The 23,529-nt window shown below is 46.7% G+C and overlaps 1 protein-coding gene across 3 annotated transcripts in view; it reads left to right on the top strand.

Moving 5' to 3' along the window:
* Inpp5a (inositol polyphosphate-5-phosphatase A) overlaps positions 1–23,529 on the top strand; it is a 194,837-nt gene that overhangs the window by 77,659 nt on the left and 93,649 nt on the right. For all 3 annotated transcript variants that reach the window (XM_059264992.1, XM_059264995.1, XM_059265001.1), the window contains 2 exons: positions 11,612–11,712; positions 18,161–18,248. In XM_059264992.1, coding sequence (XP_059120975.1) covers positions 11,612–11,712; positions 18,161–18,248 — 189 coding nt within the window. The remainder of the gene's footprint in view (positions 1–11,611; positions 11,713–18,160; positions 18,249–23,529) is intronic.

The following is a 23,529-nucleotide window of genomic DNA, read 5'->3' as shown; positions in this document are numbered from 1 at the left end:
ATGGTATCTTTAGGGGACCCTGAGAAAATTGGGATAATGACCAAGTCCTGGGAAGGCTAGCTGTATTATTTTTTGTTTAGTCTCTGTGTGATGGGAAAGTGTAGAGCTTATCTGAAGTCTTGGCTAGAGTAGTCTGTGAGGTTGGACCATTTCAGGTAGCAACTTTGACATTGTTCTGGATGCAGAATTTTGAGGAAACTGTAACAGAGGCATTCTGAGAGGCTGGATCATCTGAGCTACTTGTCTTTATTGGTGTCTGGTCCTTTTTTTTCTGAAAACTCACAAATTTTTAAAGGCAACATATATATCTGCATTAACACAAGTATAGGATGTGTGGTGTGTACAAGTCAGCTAAAGATGATTTTTTTTGTTCTATGTTTAAATAGGTAAAAGGCATCTGTCTAAGCCGGGCGGTGGTGGCGCACACCTTTAATCCCAGCACTCGGGAGGCAGAGCCAGGTGGATCTCTGTGAGTTCGAGGCCAGCCTGGGCTACCAAGTGAGTTCCAGGAAAGGCGCAAAGCTACACGGAGAAACCCTGTCTCGAAAAACAAAAACAAAACAAAACAAAAAGGCATCTGTCTACTTTATAAGTCCATTTGGACTGAGCAGCCGACACTGGGTACAAACTCCTGCTTCAGGCAGACACAACAAATTCCCAGAGCTGGGGAGGATAAATGCAGCTCCAGGACCAGTACCCACTGGCATGAGGCATGAGGCTAGTCTCTCATGGAACCGAGGTGGGTGGAGGCAGCCACCAGCACCACTCCATGGAAGTAGCCAAGCAGTTTAAGATTTGTCTTCCATGGTCAGAAAATGCTGCATATCCAAACTGTGATATAATCAGTCATGAGGGCTCTGTAACCAACAAGATTTATCATGTCTCATCCAGTCTCAGAGCTGTTCCCACGTTGAGGGATCAGCATATATGTCACCTGTCCTGTATAGTCTTTCTTGGCTTTTCCCCTCATGTCTGTAACCAAGATCCCCAGGAAAATGGCTACAGACAGTCATAAAAAAATAGTTTAAAAATAATAGTCTTTAAAGAGAAAGTAAAGTAATATAAAGAAATAAGCCACATAAGGATGAAAAATATTGTTACACAAGGAGTTTGGATCTTTTATGGGTGCTTTGTTAATTTTGAATTTTTTAAATGCTAATGAAAGAGAACTGCTCAAGCGCTCAGCTGCACAGCAGGCCTCTTAAAAGAGCTGCACCTTTGTATACCGAGCCTACCTGAGAGACCGCTTTCTCTGGCCCTGTATGGATATGCAAGCCCCACATTAAGCGCCAAATATAGTAGTACTTGTTCATCTGGCCCGCCAACTCTCAACTTGGTACATACATTCTCATCAGTCCCTTATAATTGCCTAAGGAGGACAAATACACTACAGACCCTCAACTGAGGCCCGGGGCCTCTGAGACAGATGGCAAAGCAAGAATCAGTTCTGTGTAGTTCCTGGACAGGGCTTGCTCTTCCTCTGCTGACCCTACTCCTTGCTAAATGGGCAGCTACAGCTGGTTGGCTTGCTCACTGGAGCCTACGGAAGTGCTCAGGAGCTTGTGGACTAGACATTCAATATTGCTATTATTAAGAATCAAATTATCAGATTGGAGATATGGCTCAGAGGTTAAGAGCACCGACTGTTCTTCCAGAGGTCCTGAGTTCAATTCCCAGCATCCACATAGTGACTCATAACCATCTGTAATGAGATCTGGCGCCCTCTTCTGTCTGTATACATAATAAATAAATAAATCTTAAAAAAAAATATGCCTGGTGGTGGTGGCACACGCCTTTAATCCCAGCACTGGGGAGGCAGAGGCAGGTGGATCCCTGTGAGTTCAAGGCCAGCCTGGTCTCTAAAGCGAGTTCCAGGAAAGGTACAAAGCTACACAGAGAAACCCTGTCTCGAAAAACCAGAAAAAGAATCAAATGATCTGACCCTATAATGAAGTAAGTGACAGTAAACCCGAAGGTAGAGATCACTCGGAGCTCATCTCTTCTAATGACTTGGCTGTGCTGTCTTTGCCTGTGGCCCTAGTTGACCTTCCTGTGCTGTGAGTCTGGAATTGCTGCATGGCAGTGAATTACTGGTGTTTCCACCCCCAGGGTGTTGGTGTGTATTAGTGTGCTCGAGGCATTGGCCCTGGGGACGTGGGTAGGTGCTGAGCACAACCCTTTTCCAGCCTGCCATTGCCTGCGTAGTGAGCTGAGCAAGCACTCTCCTTTGACCACTGAGGAGACTTATGTCCCCTCGGGCAGTAATTCCCGGGATGTTTTAGAAACTAGTGGAAGATTGTGAGCCTGCTTTGTCACATGGCATCGCAGCTGAAGTGTTACTTGCTCAGCTGTCTCAGAACCCCCGGCGCTGGCCCTCTTCCCGTCTTCCCACAGAGACTGGCAGTATCCTATTCCTGTGCCCCTGGGACCTTCTGCTTCCTCAGCATAGTGTTTACATGTGCCTTACAAATTACTGCATGGCTTCACTCCCTTGTAAAAGAAATAGTTATTTTTTATAATGTCATCCAAAAATGTCCAACAGCATGTCACTAAAAATTACTATCTTCTGATAAGCCCCTTTGAGTTCTTTGTTGTGTCCAGTGGCTGGCTCAGTTTTGAATGTGCTCTCATTGGAGTGTGCAGTCAGGCCCTTTTGCCAGCCTTTTAGACAGCTGGGTATAGTATGGATTCACACAGTCTGAGCATAGCTCTTCACTGTCGTGGGAGCTGGGTGCAGGTTCCGTGCTGAGCGCCACAACAGGACAGTTGTAAGGAACCTGCCTTCTCATCAGCGAGCTAGAGGAGGACAGAGACCCCGAAGGAGGTCAGAATTTTCCACCATCCAGGCGTGCTCACTGTAACACTTGACAGTGGTTTTTCATTCCATTCCAGTGCTCCAGCAGGGACTATGGTCACTGGCCCAAGGGGATGTAAACTTTTGGTCTCTCTGGCTTCGTTCCTACCCAGTTAAACTGCAAGTGTTTTCAGCACATTTGCCTGGTCAGTTTCAAGCCTGTGGATATAAAGAGTAGTGGCATGATCTCCAGGCCAATCCCATACCCCCATCTGAGCTTGGCAGATTTTTAAAAACATTTATTTATTTATGTGCAGGAGTGTTTTGCCTACATGCATGTATGTGTACCTCATGCATGCCTGATGCCCTCAGAGGTTGTAAGAATGTATTGGGTCCCCTGGAACTGAAGATATGAGCCAGCATGTAGGTACTGGGAACCAAACTCAGGTCTTCTGGAAGAGTTGCCACTGCTCAAAACCACCGAGCCATCTCTCCAGCCCAGCAGATTTGTGATTTTCAAACCAGCTCCTCCACTTCCATTATCTTCAAGCAAAACTGGACCCTGGAACAAATTATCCACAAATGTTCTTAGGATTATCTGCAAAGGAACAAGAAAGAAGTCTCCTGCCCTTTGTCACTGTGCTTGAAGGACAGCATCTAGTCCTAGTGAACATCTGCCAGGACTCAGATGCTCAGGGTCACTGTTAGACCTGACTGCTCTCCTGGGAGAAATTGAATTTTTGTGATTTTTTTTTTTATATTCTTAACATATGGCTCACTTCGTATAATTGGGATATTTAGTGAGGGGATTCTGATATGGGTCCATACCATGAAACCCTCAGCATGACCAGGATGTGATTATGCATTGCATGTGGAAGGCCTGGGGCCTTTGCCATCCCTTCTCTTCCCCTGCTGCCACTGGGCAGCTACCTTGCTTTATGACGAGTCAGCATTTCTAGTTTCATTCATTCATTCATTCATTCATTCATTTGTATAAACCGACCCTAATAACGTATGTTCTTTTCCTTATGACTCTTGATCCTGTGGTGAGAGGACAGTTTCTGTGACTTCCATCCTTTAGGATTCACTGAGACTTGATTTATGGGCAGCAGAGGCTTCTTTTGGAGAATACACCCTGACAAGAACTCGCATCCTGCAGGCACTGAGCATGTGGTTCTGTGTTGTCATAGATAGGTTTTGACTCAAAAATTATCTGTCCTGTGTCCTGATTGTGTTTGTATGAATGAGAATATGGTGAATGTTCACCTGTGTACACATGCGTATGTGACCGTGAGTCTGAACGTGTATATATGTTGTCACTGTCATTTTTGTCCAATGTGCTTTGGGTCATTGTCCCTCCCTCCAGGTTGTTTTTCTGTCTTCCTCTCTGATGGCTCTGAAGTATTCATCCTCTGAGGCCTTTCTGTCATCATTACTACCCCCACCCCCATCCCCATACCCCAGCGTGCTCACTGCAAAGTGGGTCTTTCTCTGCATAACTGCTTCAAGCCTGTACCTTCGTAATGTGGGGCCCTGGCTGGCAGCACACCTGAGGCCTCTCTGCTCGCCCTGTATTTCCTACCTTTTACTTGCTTTCCAGGCTGGGCACTGCAGCAGGACATATGTCTGACTCCAGGGCCATCTGGTACATTGCCACAGGCCCTGTGAGACTGGTGACTGTCTCAGTGGGTTTGGTTCTGGGAAGGATCTCAGACTGTTTCCTTTTACACAGCCACATCACACAGAGCAGGTACGGCCTTACCCTTGTGAGCACTGATGCCGCTGGGTTGGGGCTTCTCTATGCTTGCTTGCTGTATGTACACATGGCTTTTTGTTGTTTCCCTTTCCTGCTTTGCTTTGGGTTTTGCATTCTGATCTCGTTTCTGTTTTAGGTGTTTGCCCTGTTATCAACATTTTGGGTGGTTGCTCTAGTTTTGTGATACACAGTCAGGTGTCACTTAACAGTAGGGACTCATTCTGAGAAGCATGAGATACTTTTGCCAAGCAAGCATCCAGAGCATACTCCAGCCATTCAGCGTAGTCCCTGGATGTAGTAAAGTAAGGAGATATGGTGATTAGAGATGGAGGAGGCTGTTGCTGCACAGTAGGCAGACTATTTTAGGGAAGCCTTTTTTAGTAAGGAGGAACTGAACACTGTATCTCTGAAGATACAGCATACTAAATATGTACACCAGGAACAGTCACTATGGCCGGCTGTTCTATAGTGCTTGTACAACACTGGCTGAGTAGGATTGGCTGTGTGCTGGCATCACCACAGATGGAAACACATCATGACATCATGGGGCGGTAGGATTTCCAGCTTCATTACAGTCTTGGAGAGCACTGTCATACACATGGCTTGTCATTGGTGGAAACATCATTTTGAGTGCATGAGGGCAGAGGTAAAAATGCCCCACTGTCTTTGAGATCTGATCTATTGTACCTGTGTGCTGTGTGGAAATCTTGAGGTTGTAAAGAGTTACATGTGGCATAGAATTGCATCTGTGCATGCTGAAGAACATAACAGGCACTATCATTGCTTCAAACCTGAGGTCTGCACCCCTACTAGCCAAATTTGATTTTGGACACGAGGCCCAGCATGTGACTGGTCTTGTGTTTTCCCTGAAAAACTCAGTTTATACACCGATAGGAGTGGCTAGCTGAGCCCAGATAGTCCCTACCCTGATGGCTTAGAGATGCTACATTTTCTCATGAGAACCTGCCTTGATAGTACTCCCAGTCTGCATTTCTCATTGAGATGTCTCTGAAGGTATTTCTGTGCTTACCTTCCTTGGACATTGCTTTTACAGAGTCCAGCCTTAGCCTGGGTCTTTGCCATTATTGTTTGTAGGTTTTCTGCCCTGGAGGCCTGTGACTCTTGGAGTTAATGCTTCAGAGTTTCTGTTTTCGGTGCTCCAGGAGCCTGTTCCTGGGCAAATTCAAGTCTTGTTCCTTGATGGTGGTGATCAGTGCTGCTCTGGCTTTTCTGCTTCAGTTCTGCATTATTCCTCCCTTGCCCCCGACTCCATCATCCTGTTTTCTTCCCGCCAGGAACTTCTTATGGACATGTTGCTGACGTTACTAGTTGTGGAATTTATCTTTTACTTGTTCTTTTCTGGTGCCCTTTGTGGATTTGTTATCTATGCCGTTAACTTTGTCCCTTCCTTGAGGTTCCTGCAGTCCTCATCTCCCAGTCTGTGGCTCTTGGTTTCTGACTGGAGTAGCTCTGGCTCTGTGGGCGCAGTGATGTGGCTTACTCTACTGTGTGGTTGTGCTGCAGAGAATTCTCTATAGTCGGGACCTTTTAACCTCCCGGTTGTAGGGTTTTTTAACCTCCAGGTTGTAGGGTTTTCAGCAGGATGCCAGGGACTCCTAGAACTTATCCATGCTTCTGCTGCAGGCGATGGTGGTAGTTGGTGAGATTCCTGGTGTGCTGGCGCCCTCTTCTGTCAGTTGTTGAGTCCAGGTACCCTCATTGGTTGCTTATTTTCCTGATTGTTAGTTACTTCTTGTCTTGTCAAATGCTACTTTTTGGGCTTTTCCTTTCTTCATGCTTTCCTACCCAGTTACCTGGGGTGGCTTCTTACTTTCTTTTCTTTGTGCTTACCTACTTCAAATTGCAGATCCCTGAGATTTTCCTTGAGCCCACACACTAATGTCCCAGAATCTGCCCTGGAGTCCTTGGGACATCTTCCATTTCCTGACCTAACTTTCGCTGATCTGGGAGCCCTGACCCAGGGTGGGGTGGTAGCCATTTTATTGTCTTCAGCCACACTGAGGCTGTGGTGTAGGTTATTCTGCTTATGTATAAAGACATGTATCATAGTTTGTATGTTGTGTGTGTGCACATGCATGTGTAGCTTGTGTTCAATATATGTAGATATATGTATATATGAAATTTGGCAGGACAGATTTTGGGGATTAGATTCAGCCATCCTGGAAGCTACGTATCTAAAGCAGTAAGAAACCATCTTTGTGGTTGCCCAGGCTTTTTCTTCACTCCAAGGACTCCAAAAGCCTCTTGGAAACACGTGTCCCCAGTGCTGCTCGGGGTAGAGCAGGTCTGTGGTTGGTATTTTTTTGAATTTTCATCTTCTATGAGATTGTATTTATTTTGCCTTTGTTCCTGATGAATGCGGCCTGTGTTCTTGTTGGAATATGAATCTGTCCCCTGCAGGACACCTGGGGACCCAGAATATCTCCACTGAGTCCGTGTTCCCTTGCTTGTCTCTAGATGGATGGAGGACTTTCTCAGTCTTTGGTTTTCATAGATTTGGTGATGTTTTCTCTGGCTTAGCTTGCCAGAAATCCATCAACTTTCTAGAGTTTGTGAATCTCAGAAAACTAGGAACACTTGAACTGTGGTTATTTAAAATGACTTTTTTTCTGCTCTGATCTCCACCTCTTCCTTTGTATTCCGTTTACAGTCCTATGCCACATAATGTTTCAGTCATCCATGTTTTCACCCAAGAGGGACTCAATCACCACATGGTGGGTAATTATGCAGCTAAAAAATTCCTCCAACCTAAGAAAAGTATAGCTGAAGAAGCAAGAGAAGAGGACCTACAGAAGAGAGAGCAGGGCCCTGAGGACATGCATCACGGGGGTTGAGCAGACGTGGATTTCAGCTTACTTCATAGAGCTTGAAAATACCAGAGCACCTGGAAGCATGTTTTCTATTATTGTTATTGTTATTATTATTCGTTTTTTGAGGCAGGGTTTCTCTGCATCCTGGAACTCACTGTGTAGACCAGGCTGGACTTGAACTCCCAGAGATCCACCTGCCTCTGCCTCTTGGGTGCTGGGATTAAAGGTGTGCACCACCACCACCCAGCCTGGAAGGTCTTTCTTAACATGGAAAGTTCTGGGTGTGATGTTGGCCTGCAGATGAATCTATTATGAATGTAACCATACTGCCAAGTCTCTTGAAATATGGTTCATGAGGAGAACAGGTACACCAGCAGCAAAGCATCTTGATGTACATCTGTGAGGAGATGGGCACACCAGCAAAACACCTGGACATAAGTCCATGGGGAGAATGGGCACACCAGAAGAGCACCTGGACATAAGTCCATGGGGAGAATGGGCACACCAGAAGAGCACCTGGACATAAGTCCATGGGGAGAATGGGCACACCAGAAGAGCACCTGGACATAAGTCCATGGGGAGAATGGGCACACCAGAAGAGCACCTGGACGTAAGTCCATGAGGAGAATGGGCACACCAGAAGAGCACCTGGATGTAAGTCCATGAGGAGAATGGGCACACCAGAAGAGCACCTGGACATAAGTCCATGGGGAGAATGGGCACACCAGAAGAGCACCTGGACGTAAGTCCATGAGGAGAATGGGCACACCAGAAGAGCACCTGGACATAAGTCCATGGGGAGAATGGGCACACCAGAAGAGCACCTGGACGTAAGTCCATAAGAGGCGACACACAGGCAAAACACCTAGATGTTAGTCTATGAGAACAGACACACAGGCAAAACACCCGGATGTAAATCCATGAGGAGAACGGGTGCACCAGCAAGATACCTGGATGTTAGTCTATAATAATGGACACACAGGCAGAACACCTGGATATAAGTCCACAAGGAGAATGGGCACACCAGAAGAGCACCTGGATGTAGTTCTGAATGATATTCCTGTTTGAGTGCTAGTTCCTAGGTGTGTGTTCTCATGAGAGAAGCATGCACTGTAGCAGAGTGGCCCAAGCTAGGGCCAGTGTGTGGAACCTACAAGGAATGTCTACCCAGCACATGCCTCTGGTGCTGCTGCTGTGGCCAGGTGAGGCCATCCTGGCTTGGCCCTCTAAGGTGACACTCCTCAACTATACCCTAGTGACACAGGCTGTTGGGATCTCGGGAGACAACAGTGCCTCTTGCTTCCCTGGCCGTGGTGGATGTGTTGTAATTGTCCTGGTGAACTCCATATCTCCAAGTATAATGCAGATGGGACCCAAGTCAAATTGTCCAGGTATGAAAGGAACAAAGGAGCCCTGCCGGGTGGCAGTGACCTACGGATTTTCCTCATGCCAGCTCATGGCTTCTTCCCATCACCTGTGGGGCAAAGCCACATTCTTAATTACTAGAAGTAGCTTATTCAGGGCAGGAACTGGCCCCAAGGTACACAGTGGTAGCTATGGGGTGATCTCCAGACCACCAGTCCAGTATGAGAACAAATCTCAGTGCTGAAGACTAGAATCCAGGGCAAGATGAAGTCGTTGGTGTGCAGGGCCTTAGGCAAAGCTCTTGGGTGCTGTCCTTGGGCACACTTCACCACTTATCAGGTTCATGTTCTTGAAGTTGCAAAGCACCCTGGTTTTCAGGGAAAGCCAAAGCCTATGCCACACACACCACAGCTGACAGAGGTGGTGCTTGGGAACTTACAATGAGATTAGGAAGATGCTTCCTGCCCAGCCTGGGTCAGGTGAGAATTTGTCAGTGCTGGCCCTCATCTAACAGTTCCTGTGAGGGTCTACTCATCACTCCCTCTGTTCCTTTAAAAGTCTTCGCTGATATTATACAAGAAACATGCAAACATACTTTATTTTTTAAAAATTTAGTGTAGCTGAAAAAACCTAAAGCACCCCTTGACCCCTGCCAGCCGGCCAGCTATCCTTCTAGAGTTGTTCTTGTGATCTGTGTGGGGCTTCGGCTTCTATGTCCTGTGCCCCTAAGCCAGATGTTCAGGACCCCGAGATTTTCAGAGTTGTTTGGGGTTTGCTTTGATGAGCTCTTGATCCCCTTTCTGAAGCAGTCACAGTGGGGCTAAGGTCCTCCCTGGTGAATCTGGTGGGCTCTTTACTATGTCTGTGCTTTCAGATCCACACGGTGATCTTCTGCCCTAAGTGTCTGTGGGACACGGGCTGTGCTCTCTGGCCCTGGTGCTGGCTGTAGCTTTGCTTGATGCTCAGGTGGGCTCATTACTGCTCTGGTCCTGTGGCTGTGCTGACTCCTGCTGTGTGTGGTTAGCATCTCCCATTTGCTAGCATTCAGTTTGTAGCTGTCTATCAGACACTGCTCTGTTTTTGAGGGTTTCTCTGTGTTGTCTTAGTCCCTGCCTGTCCTGGAACTCACTTTGTAGTCCAGGCTGGCTTTGAACTCACAGAGATCTGCCTGCCTCCTCCTACTAAGTGCTGGGATTAAAGACAGAAACTGCTCTTTTTAACCAGGGACCTTCAGTGGAGCAGACTGATCGGCTGGGTAAGTGTGGCCCTTCAGAGTACCCACCCATCTATTGTGCTCCTTCTTCTCCTGGTCCCTTTCCCCTGAGTCTAAGTCTTGCTGTGGGTCCCATTGTTTTGTCATGTGGAAGATAGCACTAGCCCTCTTCCAGGTGATATCTACTTAAAGTTATCTTACGGCCATAGCATGATCTGATCTACCTTCCTGTCTGTCTTGGTGAGGTTATCTTTTCTTCTGGAGTGTCTGACAGAGTCTAAACTCCTTCTGAGCAGTGCCCATGGTGTCTGGGGAAGGATTTTTATGTCTGGTGTCATGCCATGCTTGACTATTAGGCTGGTATTTTTCTTGCTAGTCTGTAGCTCCTTCCTTCACAGCCCACGGGGTAGGGGTGGGGGTCCTCATGTAGCTATTGATCTTAGATCCTTCTCTTGTGAAGATATATAGGATCATAGTTGAACCTTGAGTTACAGTCATTCAAATATTGACCTTTGTGCTACTAATGGCTATTTGCCTAATCAACAATAAAAACTCATTTAGAAAGGGAAAATGTTACTTGGAAGTTCGATGAAGACAGAGTTGAAGACTTGCAGAGAGTTGTTATGTAACTGTTCATAAAGTAAAAGTTGTGACTTTGGGGGAACTTCCTCCTGATTGGGCCTGGGGCACTTCAAAGGAAGATGCAGAGAAGCTAGCAGGTGCCTGCACAAAGGGACACGGTGTCCAGGCCTTTGAACAGGAGGTTATTAAAGTGGTTCCCATCAGCTGTCATGAACTGAGTTGAAGACTGCTAGCATTGGTGTTACTTCATTTTTAATAGGAAGCAGGGGCATCACCATGGATACCAGCATCCATGTCTGAGCGTTACGTTACTCCTCCACTTTCACTCTACCCTTTCTCAGTTTAATAGAGCTAAGTAGTAACATTCTGAGGAGTTCTAGGAAGCTGGACTCAGCTGAAGTCCTGAGTCTATGAAAATCATTATATCAGTTCACCCTTCACCCCCATTTCTTGTGCTACACTATGTGTCAGGAATGCAGTGACAAAATTGCAGGATGACAAAGAGCTCCAGGTGGGCACTATGCCCCTGCACCACAGCCTTCACCTCTCTGAGGAAAGCATGCATTGTAGATAGCCCACCGTTGGGACAGGTGGCTTCTAGAGGCTGCAGGGATGGGAGAGATCAGCCTGTGGCTGTTACCTTTGAGAGGAAAGTCTTTTGTCCACTGGTGGCCACTGCCCACGTGGCGTGGTCATCATCATGTGCTGATGTTAATCCTGGGCCCTGGGGAAGTTCCCCAGTATAATGACTATGTAGCTGAGATCCACTCACTCCCTTCTGGTGCTGTCCTGGAGCACCTGCCACCAGGCTGAGCAGCAGCAGCTGGCCTTGCCGCCTCACAGCTTCTGCAACTGCAGGGCTGCTTATGATGCTCGTATGGAAGCAATGTGAAGCTGTACCTGGAGTGCAGGGAAATGCAGAAGCTGTAGGGCCATGGGTGGGGTGCTCATTACCCCCAAATAGCTTCTAAACCTTTGGCTCTAGGTACACTGGCTATGGAGGCAGCATTTGAGATGTGCCACTTTACCTTGCCGTGGTTTTGTGCTCTAACTCTATGCTTTCTCCCCAGGTCCTGCACGCACACAAGCCTCACTTCATGGCCTTGCACTGCCAAGAATTCGGAGGGAAAAACTATGAGGCCTCCATGTCTCATGTGGACAAGTTTGTCAAGTAAGTCTCAGTGGAGCCTGTGGACTGTGGGATGGGTCTTTGGATGGGATGTGGTCTTGAATGCCACTCTTTGAAACTCATCTGTGGGTCATGTTGAGGCAGTTTCAACTTTCCCCAGAGAGGTGTGGCTCAGAGGTCCGGCAGCTGCTTGCCTCCAAAGAGTAAGCACCTGTGCTAGGCTAGGGGGGCAGGTCTTGGGGACCCATTAGAGCACCTACGGTGGATGGATGCTAGCCAGCCTGCTGCAGTGGATGATGGATGATGGGCAGGACTGGGTTCTACAGCAGCTTCTGTGCTTTGAATGCCTGGGAGGTAACATTATGTCATCTAGGAAGGAGGCACTGTATGTGTAGAGCCAGTACAAATTGTGCTCTGTGGCTCCTTAGAGGACAGAACCATCTGGGCTCAGCCCAGGAACAAGGGAAATGGGGTCTCTTGAGGTGGCTATGTGAATGGAGACAGAGTGGAACAGCGAGCAGGTACTCAACCCTGGGCTCCAGGTCTGGAATTGGGGCCCTTCCTCTTCTGTGGCTTTTGGACCCAGCTCCGAAGCCCCTGTTTGCCCTCAGACACCATTGTACCCATTCTGCTTTTGTTTTTTTTCTTTTTTCTTTTTTCTTTTCTTTTTTTCTTTTTTTTTTTTTTTGGTCTTCTAGAAGCATCCTAACAGTGACCAGAAAGGTGACTAGGGATGAAGAGGAACAGTTAAAATTTACGGAATCCTGGATATAGTTTTCAGTGGAGAAATGGAGTGAAGTTCTGAAAGGATTGTAGAACCACATCAGGGTTGCATTGAGGTCATTTGTTGTTCCTGGTGTATGGCTGTGAAATAAGTCATCTAGGCCACAGCTTTGACCATGGGGAATATTGCAGAAGAAATGTCCATGTGGTGTTCCTGGGACCTGCCCTCTATTGGAACAGCTTGGCATGAACACAGCTGGGTCCTCAGTTTATGATTTTCCCTCAGTTCCTGGTATGCACTGAAGGTGCTACCTACCCTGTGAGTCTCTGGTGTTCATTCCATCCCTGGCCCTGCTGCTGCCTCAGAGAGAGAGAGAGAGAGAGAGAGAGAGAGACAGAGACAGAGAGACAGAGACAGAGACACACTTTGTGTGTCTGTATAAGTAAGGGGCTGTGCATATGCCACAGAGCTCATGTAGAGGTCAGAAGATAACTTTTTGAAGTCAGTTTTTTCAACTTTTATGTGAGTTCCTGTAGATTGAAGTTTCTTGGTCCCACCAGGTCCCAGGTGTTTTTTGTTTGTTTGTTTGTTTGTTTTTTATAAAATAATCACTCAGAGGCTTAATATTAATTACAAACTGTTTGGTCTGTGGCTCAGGCTAGCTAGCTATTACATCTTAAATTAACCCATTTCTATTAATCTATGTATTACCACGTGTCTCGTGACTTTACCTATGTTCTATTACATCTTTTTCCCCCTGGCGTCTCACAGCATCTCTCCAACTCCGCCTTCTCCCCGTATCTTGTGTTTCTTGCCTGGCTATATCCTGTGTTGCCATAGGCCAAAACAGCTTCTTTATTAACCAATAGTAGCAACACATATTCACAGCATACAGAAAGACCATACCACAGCACTTCCCTTTTTCTGTCTAATCAAAAAGGGAGGTTTTAACTTTAACAAAATAAAATTACATATAACAAAACAGTTATCAAGCAAGAATTACAGTTATAATATCTAGTCTATTAGTATTTGAAAAAATTAAAATACTCTGTCCTATACTCTGGTGAGTCTAAAGTTTCATATCTAATTTATCTTTTATCATGACTAAGGAAAACTATAGTTATAACAATTTAGTCTTCAACTCCATCAAAGACCCCAGAAGGATCTAATATTATCTGAGTAAACAGGAAGTGCGTTGCCAGAAACTTCCATAATTCTGGAAATGACAGAGACATCTGGCTGTCTGGACAATCATCCAAAGTTCTTTTGTAATGTTAGGGCATCCATCTTCAGCCTATGGGTCTAGAGTATCTGGCAGACTTTTCAGAGAAGCAAGAAATTTGAAAGACTGTTCTGCCTATTTTGGCAAAATTCATCAGTCACTTTTCTCTGTGTCCTGCAGAATGTCTGGCAGTTTCTTCTGTGAAGCAGGAACCTGAAGGACCATCCCACCTTGCTTTGGCAAAGTTCAGTGGTCATCTTGTGGGTTCTGTATGTCCAGTTTATACAACATACTGTCAAGCAGTCCAGGCGGGAACAGTTTCTTGTTCAAATGGCTAGCCTTTTCCATATTGTAAGCAAACTCCATAATGAGTTTCTTCGATGCCCATCATCCTCTTTGAAGTAATTGATGCTGCCAGGAGCAGTTGTGTCTCATTGTCTAGAAAAGTCCAAGTTCTTAAAACATTTTAAATGCCATATTCTGTAGGTTTTTGAAGTGTTTGAAGATTATCTAATTGAAATGTATCTTTGTATACCTAAAAAAATTTAACTAACATGACTGTAAGTTTGATTATCATAGATGGCTAATTATTAATGTGTATTTCTTAATTATACATTACAATTTTAAATGAGTTGCATAAACATAATACCTTAAACAAGAGTAGAAATATACATACCATGTAACAAAATTGACCTTAAATTTGTGTCAATAAACCAAAATCCATATCAATATAAATATTTTGAGATAAACAGTTGTTTTTTTGGATCAAAGTTGATTCAATAATCTATCTTTTTTTAATCATTTCTGTATTATATCCTTTTTTTTTTTTTAGAAAGAAATTGCATTTATAATCAACCTCCTTTAAATAAAAACCAACATTTTTAACAAACATTTATAAACAGTATTTGGGAAATTTGGGTGTAGCTTTTCATACTACTTCCTGCTGATTGTGGGTGCTGGTAATCTTATGGGGATCCTGAGGAAATTTAGAATTATGGTCAAGTCTTGACTATAGTAGTCTGTGAGGCTGATCATCTCAGCCAATTGCCTTGAAGCTGTTCTGGATGTTGGATCATCTGGGCAATAGATCCCATTGGAGACCTCTCAGGGGTTCTTCCTTGATGGAACTATAATAACCTGGAAGGAATCCACAGCTTCTCAACTTCTGTGGAAACAAAAGCAGAACCTTTTTTTCCAAAGCATCATATCCTTAGACCCAGATTTTGAAGTCAAGATACCTTTAAAATATATATATTGGTTTAACTTAGCAGCCCCCACAATCAAATGTCTCTCTATAGTTAAAAAAAAAAAAATCTCAAAGACAGCACAATTATATACAGTATCCAGACTCTCTGTGTATTTTCCATTTTTACGTGGCTTTTTTAAAAAAAATTCTATTTCTTTTTTAAGGACTTTCTATATCCTTTTTCTTTTTTTCTCCCAAGCCTATGTATAATTTTAAACACAGTGTAACCTGTTTAGAGGTTATTTTCCATCTGAATCTATTTTATTATGTATCTTTAATTCTTTTCTGACCCAGAGAGTTTTTAAACTGCTAAGCTGCATGGCTAGAACTGAAGTGGTGCCCTGGCTGCTGGCTCTGCTCTGTTTGGCTTTTCAACATGGCGGAGGTATGTTCACTGCCAATTCTGGGAGCCATGCTCACCATCTCAATTCTGGGAAGCTGTGGGTCTATGCCTCCATCAAGCAGCTTGTAGCAAGCACATTGCCCACAAACCCCATTTAAGTGCTCGGTAGCAGGACCTCTGGAAAGAGCTGTCAGTGCTGCCAGCATGGGTCTAGAATCCCTTTATAAGCTTTTGTCAGGTTTTATGCGGAAATCTGGCCCCATGTTGGGTGCCCAGATGTAGCTCGAAGTTTCTTGGTCCCACCAGGTCCCACCTGGGCAGCAGACATTTTTATAAAAGAATTACTCAGAGGGTTAATATTAATTACAAACTGTTTGCTCTATGGCTCAGGCTAACTTGCTATTACAGCTTAAATTAACTCATTTCTATTAATCTCTGTATCACTCCATGTCTTGTGGGTTTACCTGTGTTCTATTACATCTTGTGTTACCCCCACCCCTAGCAGCTTGCAGCATCTCCCCGACTCCACCTTTCTTCTTCCTGTATCTCTCTTGGATTTCCTGCCTGGCTATATCTGTGTTGCCATAGGCCAAAACGGCTTCTTTATTAACCAATAGTAGCAACACATATTCACAGTATACAGAAAGACCATCCCACAGCAAGTTTCAGGAATCAAATTCAGGTTTCTAGGATTGTACAACAGGTGCCGTTACCCACTTACTGGCCCTTGTTGCCACTTTTTCTTGCCCCTTTACTTCTGTTTGCATCTGGCCTAAGCTTGACAAGAAAAGAGGAAGTGTTTCCTCAGTGCTCCAATGCTCCTGCTGGTGACAGCTGGGAACCTCAAGGTCTCTGTGTAGAAAGATCCTGTAACCAACTTGTTCCCACCAGAGAGTTTCTTCCAAGCAACATGTGCTACATTCCCACCAGTCAAGGTCTTGGAGCTTGATCAGGTTTCAAAAACCCTGCACCTTTCTCCCAAATGGTCTATAACTTCAAGGCAGTTTTAATGAAAGTGTTAAAAGCATTTTCCCTGACACTCTATAAGCAAATACTGATCACATGGAGAAGCATAGTACCGAAAACAGCTGAAATGATCTTGAGGAAAACGAAGGCAGCGTTCTGTTGGCCAGGGCACCAGCTCTGGCTGCAGCAGAGACATGCTGTGCAAAATGTGTGGCCAGACTGCACCACTCCCTGCTTCCTTGGTGCATGGCCTGCTGCAGGCTAAGAAGGGCCGAGTCTTGTGTCAGGAAGATGCTGTGTCACAACGTCCCTTGTCCCTCGTGGTTACCTTGCCTCAGAATGAATTCCAGTTGTAGATACCACAGGGTGTCTTTGTAGCTTTGAGGAAGGGAGGGTTTCTTTCGGAATGTGCAGCTTAGAAAGGTAAGACTTACATATTTGCCATGTTAAAGAGAGCCATATTGTTACAGATATTCAGAACAAAAGAAGATCTAAGTCACCTTATGGAAAACATCTGCAGCACGCGTCACTGACAGAAACCAGTGTTTATGCCAAGAACCGCACATTGATAAGGAAAAGAAAAGCTTGTGGGCTAGAGCAGCAGAGCATCTGAAGGGAGAGGTGCAGTGGGTGCTGAGCCCTGGGCACCCGCAGGCCAGTGGCCTTCGAGAGGGAGGTTTCGCCACTACCGTCCCTTCAGTGTGCTGTGTGTGGCAGTGGCGCATGCCTTGCTGCTCTGGCTTTGAAGAGAAGGCTGAGGGCTGTCGGGTACCTCCCTGTGCATTTCCTGCACAGTGCCATTTGCTCTGGGCTGGATTCAGCTTTTACCTGGACCGTATTTCTTAGCCATAGAGCTTTTTGTACTGTTTATTTCAGTACTAGTCAGCTGCTGCCGATTCTCTCAGCCTTTGTTTGTCTGAATGAGGTTGTTGTTCTCATTTTTGAAAGCTGCGTTTATTAGGAATGAATGGGAGCTTGTCAGTTCCCTCACTACTTCAAGGAGGCTGTGTCATTGTCTCCTGTGTTTCATTGTTTCTGACCAGAGCCCAGCCCTTGTGTCCATCTTCATCTTCTTGTATATAATGTGCTTTCCCCGCGGGAGGCTCGCTTTCCTCTACATGTAGCTGCTTTGTAGCAGCTCAGTTTGCTGTGCTCTGCTTTAATATTGTTTATTTCGACCAAGTTTGGAGAACATTAGTGCCCCGTGTCTGCAGGTGCTGCTCTTCACATCCCCCCTTAGATTCAGTGTTGCCCAGAGAGGCTCCGCACTTCCCCACTGCTGTACAGGGGAGCCCACTCTCAGTCCATCCTGTGAAACCCCGATTCTCGTTGGTCAGCACCAGAAGCTCCTTTCTTCTGTATGTTTCTATTTTCCTTTAGGGCTCTGATCATATTTATATTCACCATTTTAAGATTCTTTCAGTTAATCCTGTTACATTTGCCTTTCTGGGTCTGGATCTGTTGATAGCTTATTTCAGAAAAAATTTCAGCACCAATTTTGCTCCTTCCCACGTCAGGTAAATTTTTAATCACATTTCTGTGTATGTGGGGCGGAGCACAAGTGTACCAATGGCATGTGTGTGGAGGTCAGACAGGAACTTGCAGGAGTGGCTTCTCTTCTTCCACCTTGTTTGTCTTGGGGATTGAACTCAAAGGAAATGCTAGTTGCTGTCACTGTCCTTCATCAGTGTCTTCATCCCGGGGAGGCCTTGGGGCGTAGGCATCTCATGGGCCTGAGTGGAGACCGAGCCCGCTATGTGGGCTGCTCTCCGAGTGCCGAGGACACGTTGAACTTTGGTTTCACCTTGGCTGTCACTGATCCTCCTCTCTCCCCTCCGCCCTCCCTCCCTCCTGCTTTGCCCCATTAGTGGCTGTGTGGGTCTCTGGGTATGTGAAAAAGTTTTAACCAGGGCCTTGTGACTGGGAGCACATCTGTGGGAAGGCGTGGCGTTTGGGCTTTGCTTACTGTGCTCACTCTTTCTCTCCCAGGGAACTACTATCAAGTGACGCAATGAAAGAATACAACAGGGCGCGTGTCTACCTGGATGAAAACTACAAGTCACAGGAGCACTTCACGGTGAGTCATCTCTAAGTTGTGGCGTGGGTCCCAGGCCAAGGGAACCTGAGTCTTGGCTGTTCCTGAAGAGTGCTGAGTTGCCTTGCATGCTCGGTCACGGCATAGTGTGACTGTCCTAGTGAAAAGCTTCTCACATTCTAGTGGCTGTGGGGTGGTCTGAGTCCACCGAAGACTGTCAGTGCTGCTGGCTGAGCTTAAGATTGCACCCTCAATTGCTGGTGCAGACAAAGCGTGAGCAGGAGCTGGGATGCAGATGGCCAGTGGAGGGAGGCTGGCCTTGGAATGTATGACATTAGAGAGAAGTCTAGGGTCTTGAGGCTGGCTTAGATGAGAGACTGGACTGGAACGTAGGCTGCTCTGGTGAGCCCTCTCTACCAATGCCCCTGTTCCTGGGCTTGCCTATCACTTTGTAAGCCATGAGCAGGCCCCCAGAGTTAGGCCTGCTTCAGAACAGGTGTACCTTAGCATCACTTTAATAAGAACTGTCCCTCTTCTACAAGGGTCCTGCATCTGGGACCCAGGGTGGGATAGCTACTTTAGGAGGTAGGAGGTAGGCAGTGGGAGGGGCCCAGAACTCTTGGGAGATGTTTGAAAGCTTTAATAACTGTTGGTTTGGAGGACAGTGTCTCAAACTGGGGGGTGCCCAGGCCTTCAGGGGTTAACTTTCCGTTCTTTCTGCTCCAGTGCCTTTTACTTCATCCTCTATTACTTTGTCACATTCATAGGTGCTGCCTCTCTTCTCCACGAGGGGAGATCTGGCAGGGATCCTTGTCTGTCAGCCCATCTTCTGCCTTGGGCTGGCCTGAGCAGCTGCTCGCCTTCTGTTGGAGCTGTATGGAGAGTTGTAACAAGGGCGTGTGTCATGGTGGGCAGAGCAGCGATACGACCCCTGCCCTGCATGGTGGTGACTTTGGGGTTGTCCTTGGGGTAGAGAACCCCTGTCATGGGTTCAGTCTCTGAGTTTGAGGCATCCGGTGCCAGGTTTGTTCTAGCCTCTCAAAGACGTTTTCTCTACATCTATCTTCCATCCACATTCAGGGGTGCCTTTGCCTCTAGCTCTGTTGTGCTCAGAATACAGTCCTCCCATTTCCCCTTCCTCTTCCCTTTGCCCTTTCTGCTGCTGGCTGCTTCTCCCAAGCTCTCTACTCCCTCCCTTCTTGTGAACAGCCTCTCCCCTTAGACTTCCGGGAGTCTCCCGGCTTCTTGTCTTTTCAAGTCAGGCCTACACAGTTTAAAAAGGTACAACCTATTGGTGAGGATGGACAAGAGTCTAGACACAACAGAAGGAGAGGGGATAAACTGAAGAAAGCAATGGGAACTGCTAGAAATGAAATGGAGCAAACAGCCCATAAAGCGTCACTCTGAGATGATGTCACGTGGCCTGACATCATGTCCCTGGGGCCTTCCAGAGGGCAGAGGAAACAGAGATGCTTGGAGAAATAATGGCTAAGGGTTTCCACAGTTCCACAAAACTTACAAGCTCATAGATCTGATTGTGGCAATGGGATTTCTAGCCAAGCCTCCAGACAGAATCTCTGTAAAGTACATCATCGTCAGACTGTGGAGCACCAGTGCTGAAAAGGCTCATCACTGTCTCTCCTCATCTTTCTGCCATCAAGGCCTTACTCCTCTGCAGGCATCATCTGTCGGAAGGGCCTTTTCTCCACAACCCCCTTTAAATATATAGACACAATGATCTAAAAGCACAGGGAAAGGGAGGATAAATCTCACATGTGCAAACAGGGCTGGTTTGGCACCGTGAGAGCCTTCATAGCTGGACTGACGAGGGCAGGAGGCCACTGCTTGAGGATAGAGCATGGTTTGTGATAAATCTACGTTGCTCTCCATTGCTTGTCAAGTGGTGACTATGCCTTGGCATTCCTGTCCTGGTACCCAGTCTCTGTCAGCCGCAGTGTGGTATGAAGTGCCTCCCTGTCGGACTGAGTGGTGACGATCAAGGGCTCTCCATGTCTGTCTGGAGTCACTGTATGTAGCAGAGAGTAGAGGTCACTTATTCACTTATCCCAGATTGTAACTGCAGTGGCCCTGAGTCTTTGAGCAGCATCCACTTCATATGCCTCCACTGCAGTCCCTTGGTGTGTCATGTCTTTAGTGGGAGCCTTAGGCTGTCCTCATAGGAAGGACCTACACCCCTGAGGTCCTGAACAGAATTGGCAGCATCTGGCTGCTAGGTAGCCATCCTCCTGCCCAGCCTGGTACCCTGTAGCTTCAGACAGAGAAATTTAATCTTTGTAAGATTGATGGTATCAGCTGAGTGTTTTTAGCTGAGTCTGGTTCAAATAATAGGCCATTAATTGAAAAAGGAAATTGAGATGAATTTATCTTATACATAAATGCTGTCATGAGCATTAATAGGGATCAGAAAATAGTGGCCTGTTTCCAGCAAGCTGCTGAACTGAATGAACTGCACCTGCTATATGAGCCTGCCGTGGGGGTGGTGTTGGGGTGGGGGTGGGAGCTCCCAGGGATGGGGTGGCCTGCTGGGGTAAAATCTGCTGCTTCTGTTGCTGGGCATGCCCTAGGGGCTTAGAGTAGGAGACTTGCAAATGGCCCTTGCTGCCAGGAGGTGGCACCAGTGCAGCACTTTAGCCACAGTGCTCCCTACAGGGCTTGTTCCTAAGAGCATTTTTATACGTAAATGGGTACATTAGTGTGCTTACTGTGGCTAGCATATGTGTCTGTTGATGTCAGATGGACGTCTGCTGTCTATGTTATATAGAGACCACGAAAATGGCCCCTCATTTCTGGGCCCCTGGCTTTGTCACTGGCTAGCTCCTTGCTAGTTTTACATGGAAAGTTGTCTGTGAGAAGTCTGGGTCTTCAGAGGTTCTGCCAGAATGGTGTGTTGGATTGTTACCACTGGAAGACTTTGCTCCCCATCCTGTTTCTTGTGTTTGAATGTTTCCACTTGGACAGAGGGGGTTGGCCTTGGGCCAACACAGTGATTACTTGTGAATCACATGAGAGGCAGGAATGAGCATTCTATGTCTGGGAACACTGAGAGTGCCTGACTCTACTTCCTGGGAGAGCCTGCCTTGGTTGGCTTAGCTTAGTTTTGTTTGCTGTTTCCTCCTGGGATTGACCATAAAGATGCCCAGTCACATGTTTAGAGTCATTGAATGAGCTGGTCTCCTAGCAGAGCACTGGAGAGCACTGGAGGGCTGGGAGTGTGGAGTAATTGTGAATACATCCACAACCCCTCTGGGTGGAATGGGAGAAGGCAGTGGTATCTTGGAGAGAGAGTGGCAGTTGTGAGCAGAAGAGAGAATTGGAGGTGTGTTTAATAGCAGGGACTCAAGAGGGTCCCTGGCTGGGTTGCAAGGAGCATGGCTGCAAGGAGGTGAACTCAGGGAGGCGTGAGGGAAACAGGAAATGGAGGCCCAGAAGCCAAAGTGCACTGAGAAAGAGTTCCCCAAGGTGGGTTTTCAGGGAGGTAGAGGCTACGTCTCTCTCCACACTGCCCTTCCAGGCCAGACCCGAGAAGAATGAGCTATGACATCCAGGTGGGAGGGCCCTGGGGTCTGTGCAGGGTGTGGAAGCTGGCACTACTGAGTCTGTAGCAAGGGTGGCTCTGAGGCCTGTGCCATCCAGAGAATGGTAGGTACATTTCCTGTTTGGTCATGTGTTGGTGTCCTGGTCATGCTTTCGTGTTAACCCCAAAGAACAAGGTGCCACCAGTTTAAACATCAGTGAGGTAAGTGAAACATACAGCTCTTCTGTTGAAGTGGGTTGTGTGTGACTCTGTAGCTGCCTGTAGCAGGAACTAAAGGAGCAAACGATGTGCTCCCCAAGTGGGAGGATCCTTCTGGGCATCCAGGCCACCACACTGTTCTGTCTTTCCTGCTCTGGGGCCCAGGGGTCCCCTTTAGCTAGTCCTGATCAGCCCTTTTTACATTTCTCCTCGGTACTACCTGGGGTAGGAGTCGGGGGTAGTAACATAGAACGCATATTCCTGCAGACCAAATCATTGCTGTTGGGCCCTAGAATGTCAGATGTCCACGGCATGCTCCTGAAGGACATCTGCAAAGAGACGCACTGAAAGAAAAATCTTGTCATCCAGCCATCCTCTGTAGGCTGGGGCCATCATTGTCACACTCCTGGCCCTTCTGTCATCTTAGCTGCCTGTGACACTTACTGTTACCTGGCCTTTGAGCTGGCTTGCCTGTCTACTTCTTCTCAGACACTTACACCCTGTCCTCTTCCTGAGGGACTTCTGCCTTGTAGAGTAGGTGTTCTACTGGTGGGCACACCTTAGCCAGGGCCACTCCTCACTGCCAGAGACTGGCTCAGTGAGGACAGGGCTTTGCCTTTAGAGGAGGGCCTCTACCACTTGGTGTAAAAGTGCAACATGTGTTGGTATGAATAGCCCCTGTGCGACATTTATGTTGATAGAACAGTCATGGAAATCTGTATTAACCGTTTGGCATGTAACATGAAGCTCTGACTTCATAAGAAAAGTGATTTGAACACAATGAAGAACAAACCTGACCTTTACAAAGTTGGACTCCACAGTAGAGTTGAGATTTTTCTTGGATGTGCCAGGTAGGAGCCCTGGGTTGCTTATTCACAGGGTGGCTCTCTTGGGCCTGCCAGGTGAGGTGGGCCCAAGAAGGAGGGCCCCCAGCTGGAAACTGAGCTCTGTGCTATATGGATGGAAGATAGAAACATGATCCTGAACTGGTGTGGATGATACCCAGGGTGCAGAGGATCCAGGAGAGAGTGAGGGAGAGGGAGGAGGGAAGAGAGAGAAAGAGAAAGAGCTCTCACCTGGTACTTGAACTACCTTCCTGAGTTTATGCCTCTCACCACCAGTGTTAGAAATGGACTTTGAAAGCCACTCCCAGGGCATTCAGCGTCTGGCACAGTTGAGTTTCACAGTAATCCAGCCATGCAGATTGGACACTGAGGAAGTACCTGGGTGAAGTTTTCCAAGTCTGTGCTAGCGTCTATTGATCAGGCACTCTAACAGCATGGAAATCATGTGTCTGATTTAGCTAGCCACTCAGAGGAGCATAGAAAACACATCGCTTACCTCCCGACAAGCTGGCGCATCAATAAGAGTACGTGAGGTAACAGCTTCCTTGTACTACTCTAGCTTCAAAATGGCAAAGTGAGGAAGAGATTGAAAATTTATTTTCATATAATTCCACTGCTGTCTTGTTTTGCTGCTGAAGGAAAGCATTGCAGCATGGGATGTTCATCAATGCTTTGCTGGTTGTTCATCTGGCCTGGGAAGCCAGAGGCTATGCTCACTGTGGTG

The sequence above is a fragment of the Peromyscus eremicus genome, chromosome 1 (genome assembly GCF_949786415.1).
Source record: "Peromyscus eremicus chromosome 1, PerEre_H2_v1, whole genome shotgun sequence".
Classification (NCBI taxonomy): domain Eukaryota; kingdom Metazoa; phylum Chordata; class Mammalia; order Rodentia; family Cricetidae; genus Peromyscus; species Peromyscus eremicus.
Note: the sequence above shows the minus strand (reverse complement) of the source record. Positions and strands in the feature narration are given on the sequence as shown.